This window comes from Lipophrys pholis (assembly GCF_963383615.2).
Source record: "Lipophrys pholis genome assembly, chromosome: 3".
Lineage (NCBI taxonomy): Eukaryota > Metazoa > Chordata > Actinopteri > Blenniiformes > Blenniidae > Lipophrys > Lipophrys pholis.
In genome coordinates, this window is record NC_137627.1 from 10921838 (window position 1) to 10935324 (window position 13487).

At 42.3% G+C, this 13487-nt stretch overlaps 1 protein-coding gene across 1 annotated transcript in view; it reads left to right on the top strand.

Annotated features, from left to right (window-relative positions):
* The window catches only part of gramd1bb (GRAM domain containing 1Bb), a gene marked incomplete at both ends in the record, with an annotated part of 71069 nt that overhangs the window by 48834 nt on the left and 8748 nt on the right, over positions 1 to 13487 (top strand). The window contains 5 exon segments of the mRNA XM_080459404.1: positions 1206 to 1226; positions 2850 to 2873; positions 5459 to 5479; positions 6054 to 6077; positions 13132 to 13216. Coding sequence (XP_080315530.1) covers positions 1206 to 1226; positions 2850 to 2873; positions 5459 to 5479; positions 6054 to 6077; positions 13132 to 13216 — 175 coding nt within the window.

The window sequence follows — 13487 nt, forward strand, 5'->3', positions numbered from 1 at the left end:
AATTTCAGATTACACCCTGGACTGGACACTAGTCCAACACATACAACCACACACACACTCGCAACCACGGGGTTGATTTGGGAGTTTAACAATGTCTATGGAAAGAGAAGCATCGAAATAATTATTCATTTTGCACGTGGGACTCAGACTAAAGTAGGTTTTTTTTGTACTTTTAAGAAAAGTTTGGACTGTTTAGTCTGTTATTACTCAATTGGGGGAACCCCATTCGTGGCTCATGTAATGCCTTAACCCTTACAAGGACAGGTGTAAGTTTATTGAGATTTGTCAAACAAGTAACTGGACTGTGAGCTGCAGCCATGTTTAAAATTCCATGTCAACAAGGCCACAATAATAAAGACGAAGAGACACAAAAGTCCTGGCTTCATTGGGTCTATATCAGTTGTTTTTGAGACGTAAGGTGAACCTATCCTGCAGGTGGTGCCAGAGAGCTTTTAGGGTGGCACAGCTGCGGGAATAATCTGAGGGTCAAGATGGCTTTTTGTAGTATGATTTTAAAAAAAATACTCAATATACACTATGTGTGATAGAGATTAATGAAATGTATTAAACAAGCTTTAGTGCAAATCCATAAGTGTAACAGTTAATGACTGTATGAAGACTTGTGAATCCTTTTCATTGTATTGAAATGTGACAAGATCTTAGTTTCAGAAGCCTTTTCTATAAACATTCCATTTTCTTCAGCCTTCACGGCGGAAACTCGCCGGTAGACGCCAGGTTATCTTGCAGGAGAAGCCTTTGAAAACATCAGAGATACCACCACACCATCACCCCCTCGTTATTTACCTCCTCATTCTGTCCTCATCTGCCTCCTCTGTTTGAAACCACTTTGTTTTTTTGTTTGTTTGTGGATTCATTTTTTTGGTTTCTCCACACCACAGCGAGCACGCCTTCTCTCTCTCTCTCTGTCTCTCTCTGTCTCTCTCTCTCTCTCTCTCTCTCTCTCTCTCTCTCTCTCTCTGCTGCCGCTGCTGCTGCTGCTGCCGCCGCCGCCGCTGCTACATGCCATATGATAAACGTGTTGCCATCTGATAATGACTGTTCAGCTCTTCTGTTTGTACTTTCAGCTGTTTCTTCCTTGCAGTTGATTTTGTTTCTTTCTTTCTTTCTTTTACTTTTTTTTTTGTTTTTTGTCGTTTCGTTTTTCTATCTGATTTTTCTTTGTTCTTCTCCTGATTGCATGCTAGTCTCACAAGCGACTTTCCAAAGTAAGCATTACGATTTTTTTTTTCTGTTCCTCCCAATATTTCTGTGCCCACCTTTCCCCCCTCTGCAACAACCTCCTGTCTTGTGAGCCGCTCTGTGGAAATGTCCCAGCCCCATTTGGAATGCTTCGACCTGCCCCCCCACCCCACCCCACCCACCTACACCCTCCCAACCCCTCTGCACACTCAAACTTTTGCAAGCCCCATCTGCACAAACAACTACAGCAGGCAGACATTTCCGACAACCAACAACCCCAAAGCAACCCCACTGACCTCCTTTGCCCCCCCCCGCGCTTCTGCTGCCCTTAACCTCCCTTTACCCTTCTGGTGATATGAAGCCAATTCCCCAATAAGTACTTTTTCTAATATTTGTGTTATTTCTGGTTTGTATGCTGCATTTAAATGTCAAAACATGACATGTGATTATTTTTCATCTTTAAATATGGACAAAAGCAGAATTAAAAGCACCTTTGCACACATTTCTAATGAGAAGATTTTGAAAAAGCTCCTAATTTTCTCAATAACCAAAAAAAAAAAAATAAATCAGGAATAAATGCAAAATTCAACAGCAAGCTACCATCTAAACCCTCTCCTGTCCTGCTCTTCCTGTGCCCCGCACATCCCTCTCTAGCATACTAACCTGTCTCCTGTGATACCTTCTGTGTGTTCTCCTCAAGAACCCCATTGCTCTGCAGTGACGCTATTAAACAAATCTCCCACCATCGGTTCCAGGACAAGATCTTTATATGAGCAGACTCTGTTCTCACACGACAGATTTCCACCTCTTATTTCTCAGAATCCATCGCCCCGCCTCAGCGCAAAGGCACTGTGGGCTGGTGTCACGTTTCAGTGCATCGCCTCTCCCATCTCTTCATCCGTCTGAGTCGCTGCTTCTCATCCCCCTTTTTCTTGCGCAGGCTGAGCATGTAGAATCGGCATATCTTTGTTCAAAGGCTCCATCCGTGCCAAACTTGAATAGGCAGTGGAAAAGAAAAAGAAAATAGGACACACGGTGAAATACACAGTCGGAGGATAACACAGTATCCCCGTGGGGCTGTGCAAATCTGCTTCTTTTTTTTCTTTTTCTTTTTTGCACATCCACATGCAGACACTAGTTGATTACATCACCGGCTCTTTCTGTGCCATCATCATCATCATCATCCCGGCTCCGACCCTCCCCGCGCCCCGCCTGCAATAACCTCACATGAGAATCTGCGGTCCGCAGTGGTCACATGACCCCCCCCCCAGGCAGGGCGTGAGGTTATCCGGGCAACGTGAGCTTGACCGCCCCAACCCTAATGCGATCCAGATAAAAGAGCGGATTCTGCAGAATCAGTCGCGCCGCGCCGCTCCACAAAGACGGGGGTAATAAAGACAGTGATCGGGGGAGTTATCAATCAAGCTTGTGATGCACCAGTAAGATAGAGAGTTGAATCGATTTCAGACTAACTTTTTCAAAGTCGGCCCTTCAAGCGTTTTTTCTCTCCCCTTTGGGTCTTGAGCTTCTGCTTTCGCTCTCTCTCTCTCTCTCTCTCTCTTTTTTTTTTTTTCTCTCCATTTCTTTCTGTGTTCATGTTGCTCGCTGCTTTGGTTAACATTTTGTTTTCTCTTTTAATTTTCTTTCAGTATGACAGACTTAACCTGATTAAAGTAAGCATTTCTTCTTGTTTTCATTTGACCCATTGATAATTCCCGCTGGCCCTCATTAAATCCCCCCCCCCCCCCCCAAAACCCTCCACCCCCTCTATTAGCTGTGCCACTATACGAACCCCTCTTGTCCTCCGCAGTGCTTCCCATTCCCAGAGTCAGAGTCGCAAGGGCAATCATTTTTCTCAATTCTCTCGTTTCAAATTTCATCAGACTTACAGGCCATAATACTGCCGCTCTTTATTTTGGTGGGACATCACATGTTTGCTTCGTGTGTGTTTGAGTCCAGCTCTGCAACTTAAATACCAATATTTGGGTCAATTTTAAGTAAAATGTAAAAAGTTGGGATATTATCTCCATATGCATAAGATTAAAATTGTATTTTCAATTAGTTAAACAACATTAATTTACATATCTCTTTACAACAAATCAAATTCGACCCGGTTTCATTTTTGTGTCCATCAAAGGCGTTTCATCAAATCTTGTAACAAAACTGGAAAATCATCAAATTTAGACATTAAAATCTCATTTTGAAGAATTTTCAAAGAAGCTGAAACGGCAGCGCTCTTAAAAGTAAACTTTCAAGTCTTTTTTTTTCTCCCTTTTTGTTTTTTTAGCTTATGATGAATAAACTTTAGTTTTGTCATTCAGTATGTCGTAATAGTCTTTAAATGCTTTCATTCTTTTTTATTGTTTACATTTTACGCGTTTCCTTTTGGAACTGGACTTAAAATAAAGCATAATGCCCCAAACCACCGTCCACACTCTGAAAATATTATTTTCTGTAATAATTCATCTTTATCTCTCTCTTTCTCTTTCTCTGTCTGTCGCAGTCTTTTAAACGCCCCATTTCTATGCCGTAATCTGTCTTTGTGTGATCAACACTGTTGTAACTCTCGCGGCCTCACCAGCACGCAGCCACACAACGTCAAGCACAACAGAGGCGCACGCACACAGGCACACTCTTTCCAGCCTCAAAGTAATTCCTCTCTCGTGCCTCTGTCACCTTCAAATCAGATTAGCCCACATTAGCCCGGCCATCGTCACAACCAGGCCTCGGGCCTGTCACTGCAGCTCGCCAAAACACCAAACACGGCACAGAACCAGCCAGCCCTGTCAGGCACAGACAAAACTCGGCACATCCCCGGGAAGAGAAGGAAAACAAACCCAACGCTGGGTTTTTAAAGGACATATTTATAAAAAAACAAAGCAGCTACTTGTTAGTCATATTAAAACTATAACTTATCATGCGAAGAAATAAACTCCAAACTGTGAAACTATAATGTTCTTGATGGTTAAATATTCATTGCTTTAATTTATGTTTTGCTTTTAATGTGAATATTGTACTTCTGTTATGCAATGCTTTTTATTTTTGCTCTCTTTTTCTGTTTTGTTTTTTTGTTGTTGTTTTTTGCCCCTTTACACCATTTCTTGAAGTCCCTCTTCCTTGTTTCACCTTTTGAATGATCGCCTGCATGTTTCTCTCTCTGGGTTTGCTCTTAGACTTCCGAGTGAAATCATGCAGCATATGTGTCCATGGGACTGGAAAATGTCATAATGTCATAGTCGGGATTATAATATTCCTCTGCTGCCCTCTGCTGTTATTACACCAAAATATGACTGATTGGTTTTCTGTCAAAAATACCCATTATAATCAATCTCAGATCAGATGGTGTTGAAATGTTGTTACTGAAAACACTCTCTCTAGAAAAGTAATGCAAATGTAGTGCATGCAAATCAAGCACAGTAATGTACATTTCACAGCATGATTAATGTGCTGGAGCAGTAGTTGGCACGTGTGGAGTGAATTTACTTTCAGTTCCCACGATATAGCGCATTCCTTTTTTTTTTTTTTAAAACAAGACATTTTAAAAGATTCATCATCCTGAAGAAAAATCTATGTCATCAAGGTAAATGACGAAGTAAACTGAAAGACAATTTCGCTCTGTTTGAAGTAATAATCCTGTAGAATGTCAAAAAGTGTGTAGGTCATACATGTTGAACCCTAAATGAGGTAGCGCAGTGGGGGTGGGGGCTACAGCCCACTGTTGAAAGCCTTGAAGTCCAAAAAACAGAACTGGGACTTTAATGATTCTCACAGGCATGTTTTTGGATTCCATTTCCCATAAGCGTCCAAAATGTCTGCTTCACACGGACAAGAAATGAAAACTGAGCCCCTCACATCCACTCTCCGCTCCAGCAACCAATGGCTCAGTGGCAGGAAACACGTCACTAACTGTGCATGGCGTGTGAATTTCACAGGAATGCCGCTGACACTCAGCTCATTCATTTGCAATCGTTGCACATGTGACAGCTTCCATCATTGACCTACCAATATGTGCTACCTCATTCAGTGTCCAACCGATCTTTAAATAAAAAAAAGCTTTGAGATTGTGTCTCTAGTGTGGACGACTTCCTGTACATTCTATCAGAGAAAACGGTGTGAAGTACAGTTGGATTTTCTCTCCTGTTTTAATTCATTATGAGAGGGATGATTCACAACTTTGTTCACCTGCTCACAAATGGATTATCTACAAGTTTGGCACAGTTATTTACATCCTGTCTCCCCTTCTCCTTTGTCTCCACAGAAGAGCCAAAGCTGGTACAATGTAAGTCAACTTTACTTTAATTTACCGTGTGTGTGTGCGTGTGTGTGTGCGTGTGTGTGTGCGCGTGCATGCGCGCGCGCGTGTGATGAAAGGTCACCATCCTTGACCCTGTTTACTGAAGCACCAAACCCTTACTGGGTTACTAGTCCTGGTGGGATTATCATGAGTTTAAGACAGCAACAGGTGGGCTTCTCTAATGCAAAGAAGCAGGAAAATAGAAACGCTATTCCAGAAGTGTGGTGCAGACGTCACAAGTTTCTGTGTTTTGTGATTGTGCACCTGTTTGTATGTACAATATAAACACAGTGTGTTGCAGTTTTCCTGCGTGCCACAAGGGGGTGCGCTCACACCACGTTTAACATTGACGTGCTTTGCTCAATCTCGGTTATTTTCAGCCACAATGAAGTGGCCGACTTGTTGAATCACTCCACAGGTTGCAATGGAAGAGTTGGATTTGACGGCACTCTGTCAAATGGTTTCACCAGACGTGTCTTTTTGGACTTTGTCCCATTTTATGTTGTTTTATTCCCTTTTATTTACTCCCTGTGTGTACAATGTTCCCCTCTCTCCCCAGCATGAAAGACAACACATCCTGAGAGTAAGCATGATTTGTTATCTTGTGCAACCCTGGATATCTCTCTCTCTCTCTCTCTCTCTCTCTCTCTCTCTCTCTCTCTCTCTCTCTCTCTCTCTCTCTCTCTCTCTCTCTCTCTCTCTCTCTCTCTCTCTCTCTCTCTCTCTCTCTCTCTCTCTCTCTCTCTCTCTCTCTCTCTCTCGCTCCCTCTCTCTCTCCCGCTCCCTCTATCTATCTCACTCTCTCTATATCTCTGTTTTTGCTTTTCAGACTTGTGGGACTTTAATATCCCACTCGTCTGTTTCGTCATCCCATTGATTTCGCTCAGTGTTGTTACCACCTCGGAGCAAGGCCACACGAACTATATTTAAAAATACCCCATACATTATAGCTTCTTCTCTTGTGGTTTTGATGAGTTTATCCTCTGATTACTGTTGATCAAGTAATATTTTTACTTTTGGGTCCAAACAGACCTTGTGAGATATGTATTTTTATAAAGGTCAAAACAAAAGTAGTCAATGTCATCTATCTTTTCATGTAAAATACAACAAAATCATCCCAAAAAAATGTTTGTCATATAAAGTCTTGACCTTGAGTGTTGGGGAGTCCGGGTTTGAATCCCAGTTGCAGGCATCCATCATGAAATAATTGTTTTTTTAATTGGCAAAAGTAGTATGTAATTTACATTGCAAGATGCAATGACTTGCTGTTGTGCCCCTGTGCAGGGAGCAGCTGAATAGATACTACTATATATTTGGTTACCACTTGACGATCCAATTATAAATCCAGTAAAATATTCATTTTCAACCCTTTAGTTGTAAGCTTTTACAGTGATTGCCGTGTGTATGAAATGTTAATGTTAAATAGAAATGTCAATATAAATTGAGATTTTTTTTTATTTATTAATGTATTGGTCCAGACTAGTATGAGCAAAAACCACAGTTTGAGAGCAGTGGCGGCTGGCCAGTAGAGGGCGCCAGGGCGCCGTTCTCTCTGGGCTCAAGAAGGAATGCTTTGTTTTTGTTTTTATTAAAATGTACTATATACTGGTATTCTGTCGAAATGTGCTCATGCCAACAAACCAACAATGGGCCCTGAATGGCATTCGCTTCATTTTCTATCGATAATCTTCAATAAAGGAGAGGATTTATTGATTTCTCTCTCTCTTTCTCTCTCTTTCTACCATCTTTCTCTATTTACTCGTTTGAAAGCAGAAATTTGGCTGAAAAGCTGCAGGTCAGGTTCAACGTTCTCCATTGTAGTTCATTTGCAATGCGCACAAACAGAAATGTGTTGGGAATTTAGCAATTGTGTCCAGATTTGTTAATGTTTGTAAAAGTTTAGACATGCTCATATTTATTGAAGACTGAAAATCTAAGAGCTTAAAAAAAAGCAGTTTATTTTGCACTTCTTTTTTTCAGGTTTCTTTCAATGCATTCTATAATGCTTTGAAAGATGGATTGATGTGTTGTTTGAAAATATACCTGATATACCTTTTGTTTTTCCTAAACTCGGTAATGTCATTACAAGTAAACCAGCCGAAAAACACATTCACTTTCTAAAAGGGACTAATGAAGCATCTGCATGTATTAGTTAACAAGTATGTAATAAAAAGTAATAAAAGAGTCATCTTAATAAGTGCTCTCTATTCACTAGCTGTGACACTATGTTTCATCACTGATGGCCTCTTTCAATCTAAAAAAGATTGTCGTAATGTAATGTAATAAACGCACTGTATTTAAATGAAGTTAACATAGGCTGAAATCGAATAATAATGAAGAGCACCACCTAAGAAATTTACCACCAGCCGCCACTGTTTAAAAGTATCTGTGTTTTTTTCAGGAGAATGTTTAGTAAAATAAATGATCTATGATGTCCTCACATTTGATCATAGGGCAACAGGAGAGATCATTAAAAAATGGGATTGACATTAATATTTTTCTCAGTTTGTACTTAACAAGCCCCTATGACGAGGTTGAAGGCTATTCGCCATTCAGAAGTCTATTTCCGGCATGCAACAGGTGGTAACAAGCACCCTGAGTGTCTCACTGTACTAAACAAATCAACAAACCCATCACAAAGGCCTTGGGACAGGGCTTGAGAATGGAGCATGGTGCTTTAGGTTGTGGCATGTTTGCCTCCTTCTCTGGACACCGATACCGTCTGGCTGTCACCGCAGGAACGCAGAGACCTCCATGCATGTTTTGAAAAAAAAAATGGAGAACTGCTGCTGTGTTCATAACAGGCTCGGACCAAAATGTCCAGACGGCTTCTTGAATATTTCTCAAGCTTAATTAAACTTCACTCAGTTCTTCTGTTAGAACTTAGAGTTAACCTCGAGCTGACGCTGCTTTACTCCACTAATAATGGCTTGATAACGGCTGGCTAACTTTCAGCAGGGTCATCTTTATGTTTTATACCTTTGATTTGGTTGAGTTTCCTTCAACTGGAAAGCTGATGACAGGTTTCTTTACTCTCAACAACTCCAAGAAAAAAAAAAAACTTAAAAAAAATGTTGTATTTTCTCAAACATATTGTATTACTTCTTGCCAAAGACCCACTCTGTGGTCCGATAATCCACTGAAAATGTTTTAATGCGTTACAGAGGGAGAGGCGTGCTGCCGGTGTAGTGAACTAGTCACCGTCATGTACTTTGAATCACCATCCTGCTTCCTGAATTACTCATAGGGGCCAGGTGTGTGTTCACCGCCTCAGAATGTGTCAATACATCACACACGCACACGCACACACACACACACACAGTCCTGACAATCAATAGTGAAGTCAGTAAATGCTTTTATTGTTATATTTTAACTATATTTACTTAATAACCCTAACCAAGTCATGAGGAACAAAGTCTTGTTTACATTGGCAACCAAGCAAAAGGCCATTTAAAGGAGAGCAGGGAAGGGTTTAAAAAAAAAAAAGAAAGAACAACGTGAAAATTAATAGCACACCACGAACAGATTTGATATGCAAGAAGAATTATAAAATAACAACTGTCAATAACCAACAACGGGATGGTTGAGTTTCCACTTCTCTAGAAGTCATTGGTTTTTGTCATTAACTGTGTGTTCAATTCAGAAAGCGCTAAATAGACTAAAACTGATTAATGTCTGAACATTCATACCGCCCTGACATACTCCTCAGAGTTTTTCAGATAATCTGTTTTAAAGGTTCATGGCTAATGAGACCCAAACGCTTGTATAAAGTGACATTACCTCTTTTACTTTTCTTGGATCTGTGTTTCAGGCAGTGTGAAGGAGAGTGGATATTTTTGTTTGTTTTGTTTTTTTTAAAGATGTTCATCAGCTTAGTGTTTAATGGAGATATTATCTAAATTGCACAAAATGATCTGCTAGATGAGTCACTTTAATCATTTCGAAGGCCCCAGAAGAATTCTTCCTCACTCGCAGGTGAACAAATTATAACCAGACTATCACATCGATATATGACAAATATGGTATGAAATGTAATGTAAGGGATTAATAGTTGTTTTTTCTCATTTTAACCATTAAATGCATGAAATTGCTATTTTACTTGCCGTTAGTGTCTCTCCTGGATGTAAAAAAAAAAAAAAGTTGTACAGATCATTGAGTAGTGAACTCGTGAAATGATGATTGAAACACATCTGTCGTGATGAGAGTTGTGAGTCTGAACGACATGTTTGCGATCTGAAAAAGCCCTTTTCATTCGCATATTCACTCGTTTGTCACAGCGCTGCTGTGTCGATCGTACCCACAGGCCCTTTACGCTCAGCAGCCAGAGCAACACCAACAAACCCGGTGGCTGAGAAGGGCATTCATTTGTCTAAGTACACACAGATAAGGCGTACGCGTTTCCCTTTATCTCGGTGCGCAGTTCTGCAAATCTCACTTCATTTTTACATCTAATGGAAAACATTTGCAGTAAAACAAGACGGGCTTATTGTTAATAGGATGAACACACGGTCCTTCATCGTGCAGTAAAACCACACCCAGGTTTGCGGTACCAGTCTACTCCATCCCCGGCTGTTTGTCCAGCGAGTTAATGGTTAACCAAATCAATACACACCGTGTATCTGCAGTCCCGCCTCATCCTGAGTGCCACTGTCACCTGAACTCTGGACGCCGCACACAATGGACTCTTTCTTTGCTTGATTTTTGGAAATGAAAATAATGCAAAATTAACAGCAGCTCTCGGCCTGTACGCAACGGTACATTTTCAGCAGTGAATCCTTCGCCCTGAACCTTCATCTCCACGTGAAGCCGAACGGAGGAGAAACGCTTCTTCAAACCTGCTACAGAGTTATTTGACTAGAATCCGGCAACTGGAGATTATTTTCTGTTTTCCCTGCCTCAGATTGTCTTCTCTGCATTTGTTCAGACGAAGAAATAGCAGCAGAGGAGTGGTGGGACTCTTGGTGGGACTCTTGGCTGAATTCCGGCGCACACATGTGGGATTCACATTCACTTCATCCTGGAGAAGTCGATGAATTCAAACCGTAGTAACCCTGGCGCCTCTGATTGAAATTTTTTTTCATTGCTGCCCAATCCCCCCATCTTCCTTGACTTCTGAAATCTTTTGAATCGGAAGACGTGCAGACTTATTGTTTTTTTTGGGTTGTTTTTTTAACGGGCTTCTAAATTAGGAGCCGTGACCTCTGCATCGTTTCTGCCTGCAGGGAGTAACAGTAGGGTGATCAAGTATCAGGAGTGCATGTATGACCTCAATACCGAAGTGAGGAGAACCTCCGGCATACCTCCAAGTGCCGTCGAATCACGTATTCAGCATTTTAAAGTCTTCGTATGTCTGAGATAAATAGAACTATTTGCAGGGACCTCTAGAAGAAATTGACAGTTGGGTTGTCGGGGAGGGTTTCAGGCTACAGTTTAGCTCTGGCTTGCGACCCTGTGTAGACCCTGTCAAGATTGATGGGGTTGTTTTGCAGACGGAGGTAACTTGAGGTTATGCTCACATCTGTTCTCTGTAACTCAATCACTTGGTCAGACCGCAAAACGGACTCCACACGTACTCCAACCACATTATTTCTTCGGTCCACTTTTCTGTCTTCTCAGCGTCTTTCTTCCCAGTTGCACCTTTGGTGTGTATTAGTCCTCCTCTCCTCAAAGTAAACTTTATCCATTCTTGGCTGGTCGTAAACAGAGTGATTACAAGGCACTCAGACCTGGACAGCACCAGACACACACACACACACACACTTACGAGGAGGAGTAAGCAGGGGGGGAAAAAAAGGAAAAAGCTACTGGCATGATAATAAAGGACTTGTTGGCCGGGGTTACTAGAGGGCAACGACCATAACTCCTCTCCCTGTGTATGTGAAAGGAAGCAAGAGAGAGCCAGAGAACGACAGAGCGAGACAGGGATCATGTGGCTGGAGTGCGTTGTGTCCACTTCTCAGCGCTGACAGGGAGCAGCTCCCAAAAACGGGGCGGACACTGCAGCTGCCAAACCACTGGACTCCTCATTCGTCCTCTTGTATTTTTCAAAATCCTCACCGTGACTGACAAGTCGTCTCCAAACACCGGAGGAGCCCTGCGGGGACACGTTTCGGGAGAAATCTGCATTTATCCAGAACTGGCGTGGCGAACATGGAGCTGGATGAAGAGCATTGCTCGATGTCGGACTGGGAGGCCGTCCTGGAGCTGGATGAGGCGCTGGCAGGGTGGCTGCTGCAGGGTCCAGCGAGAGGGGAATGGGGTTGGGAGTGGGGCTGGGCTGCCTCGGATCTTCAGGACCCCGAGTGGGACAATGAGGAGATTCCTGCTGTAAGTTGACCAACTTGCAAACCACAATGTTCAAGTGAAGAAAGCCATATGCAGAGAAGTTAGAAGTTAAAATTTTGTTGTTGTTTTTTTTTCGGCGTAACAGACTCAGAGAGGGGTGTCATTGTAGTGAGATGTGTCTTTGCTGTTTACTGCTGTGTGCAGATTTGTGTGGTAATTCCCCCTCACTAGAACAACTGGTTTGTTTATGAGTCATAGCTATTTCAAATTCCCGGGAGTTCACACAGGCTCCCTGTTTGGACTCATTATCAGGTTACCATGTAAGTGATTTTTTATTTATTTTTTTCTACCAGCGTAGGTGTGTGTTTGTTTGTTTTGTAGACTAAAGAAAAAAGCGTCGTGATGTGTAGTTGATTTCAGCAGTGTCACTCACATGCTTTGAGGCCAGTTGTTTTCTTCACCACATGTTTCCCCAAGGCGAATTGAGCGAAAGAGAGAAGGGTGGGGGGGGGATCCTCTCTAACAGTCCCTCACTATTACATTACTTTAACAAGAAAAGCACATGTGGCTCTTACCGCGCTGCTCTTTTAGCCACCGCTGCTGCTGATCGAAAGGAGTGCTTTTACGTTCCTCTTCCTCTCTTTCAATTTTCTCATGTACTATATTGGCAGCTATTGTTTCGTGGAGCTTTCCTGTTGAAGGAAAGCATCTGGCACAGATAGTGAGAACCCGCACTCTGGTGCACATTTGGAGATTTCACACATCACAGACTCACTCCGTAAATGATCAAGTCAGCTGAAGCCAAGAGAAAGTGGATGTGTGATCATAGTAAATGGGACAAACTCGGTTTGACCCTGTTCATGGAACTGTTTTGTTTACACTTTCAGTGGTCTTCCTTCCCCCTCTCGCTTAACAATAGCCTCATTGTCAACTAGTGTAGCTCTGTAGTTCAAATCTGATTATGTTATTCATGATTTACATTGTAAATTCTTGTCATGGCAGCATGTGTATTGAATGATGTGCACCGTGCTGATTTTGTAAATGACTGCGCTTTAAATTACTCCCGAGTGTCGGCCTTACCCGCAGAATAAACTCGGGCTGCATACCTCTGCTTGCCATTCACTGTAGTCTCATTTCCAGCGCCTGTCAAAATCCCCCACAGAAGGAAAGTCAGAGTGTGATTGAAGCAATCCTGATCAAACCTGTGGGTGGTTTTCACATGGTTTTCTCACATGCTCATGGAAACAAATAACATCGAGCTGCGTGACAGCAACAACACCGGTGAGAGTGTGAAGACGCCAGAGTGAGGAGTTTTGGAGGCGAGCATTTTAAGTGCCTGTGTGTTTCTGCAGGTGCTGAGCCCGACATACAAGCAGCGCAATGAGGACTTTAGGAAACTCTTCAAGCAGCTCCCTGACACAGAGAGACTCATTGTGGGTGAGTGGATGCCACAGACACACAGTGGGGCCATGTGAGGACTGGCAGGGTGGAGACGTTATAAGGAAACGATCAAAATGAGCAGAGGAAAGAGGAAACAAGTGCTGGATATGCCCTCTGTCATCACATGAAGATTAGAAACGTCTATGTCTATGTAAATGTCACCATGCAGTGCAATGGCTCAAACTCTATATGTCAAGAAGAAAGAACTCGCTTGTTTTTCTGGGGAGTTGGGCGACTTGCTCATGGGCTGTCAGCCGTAGGATTCAAA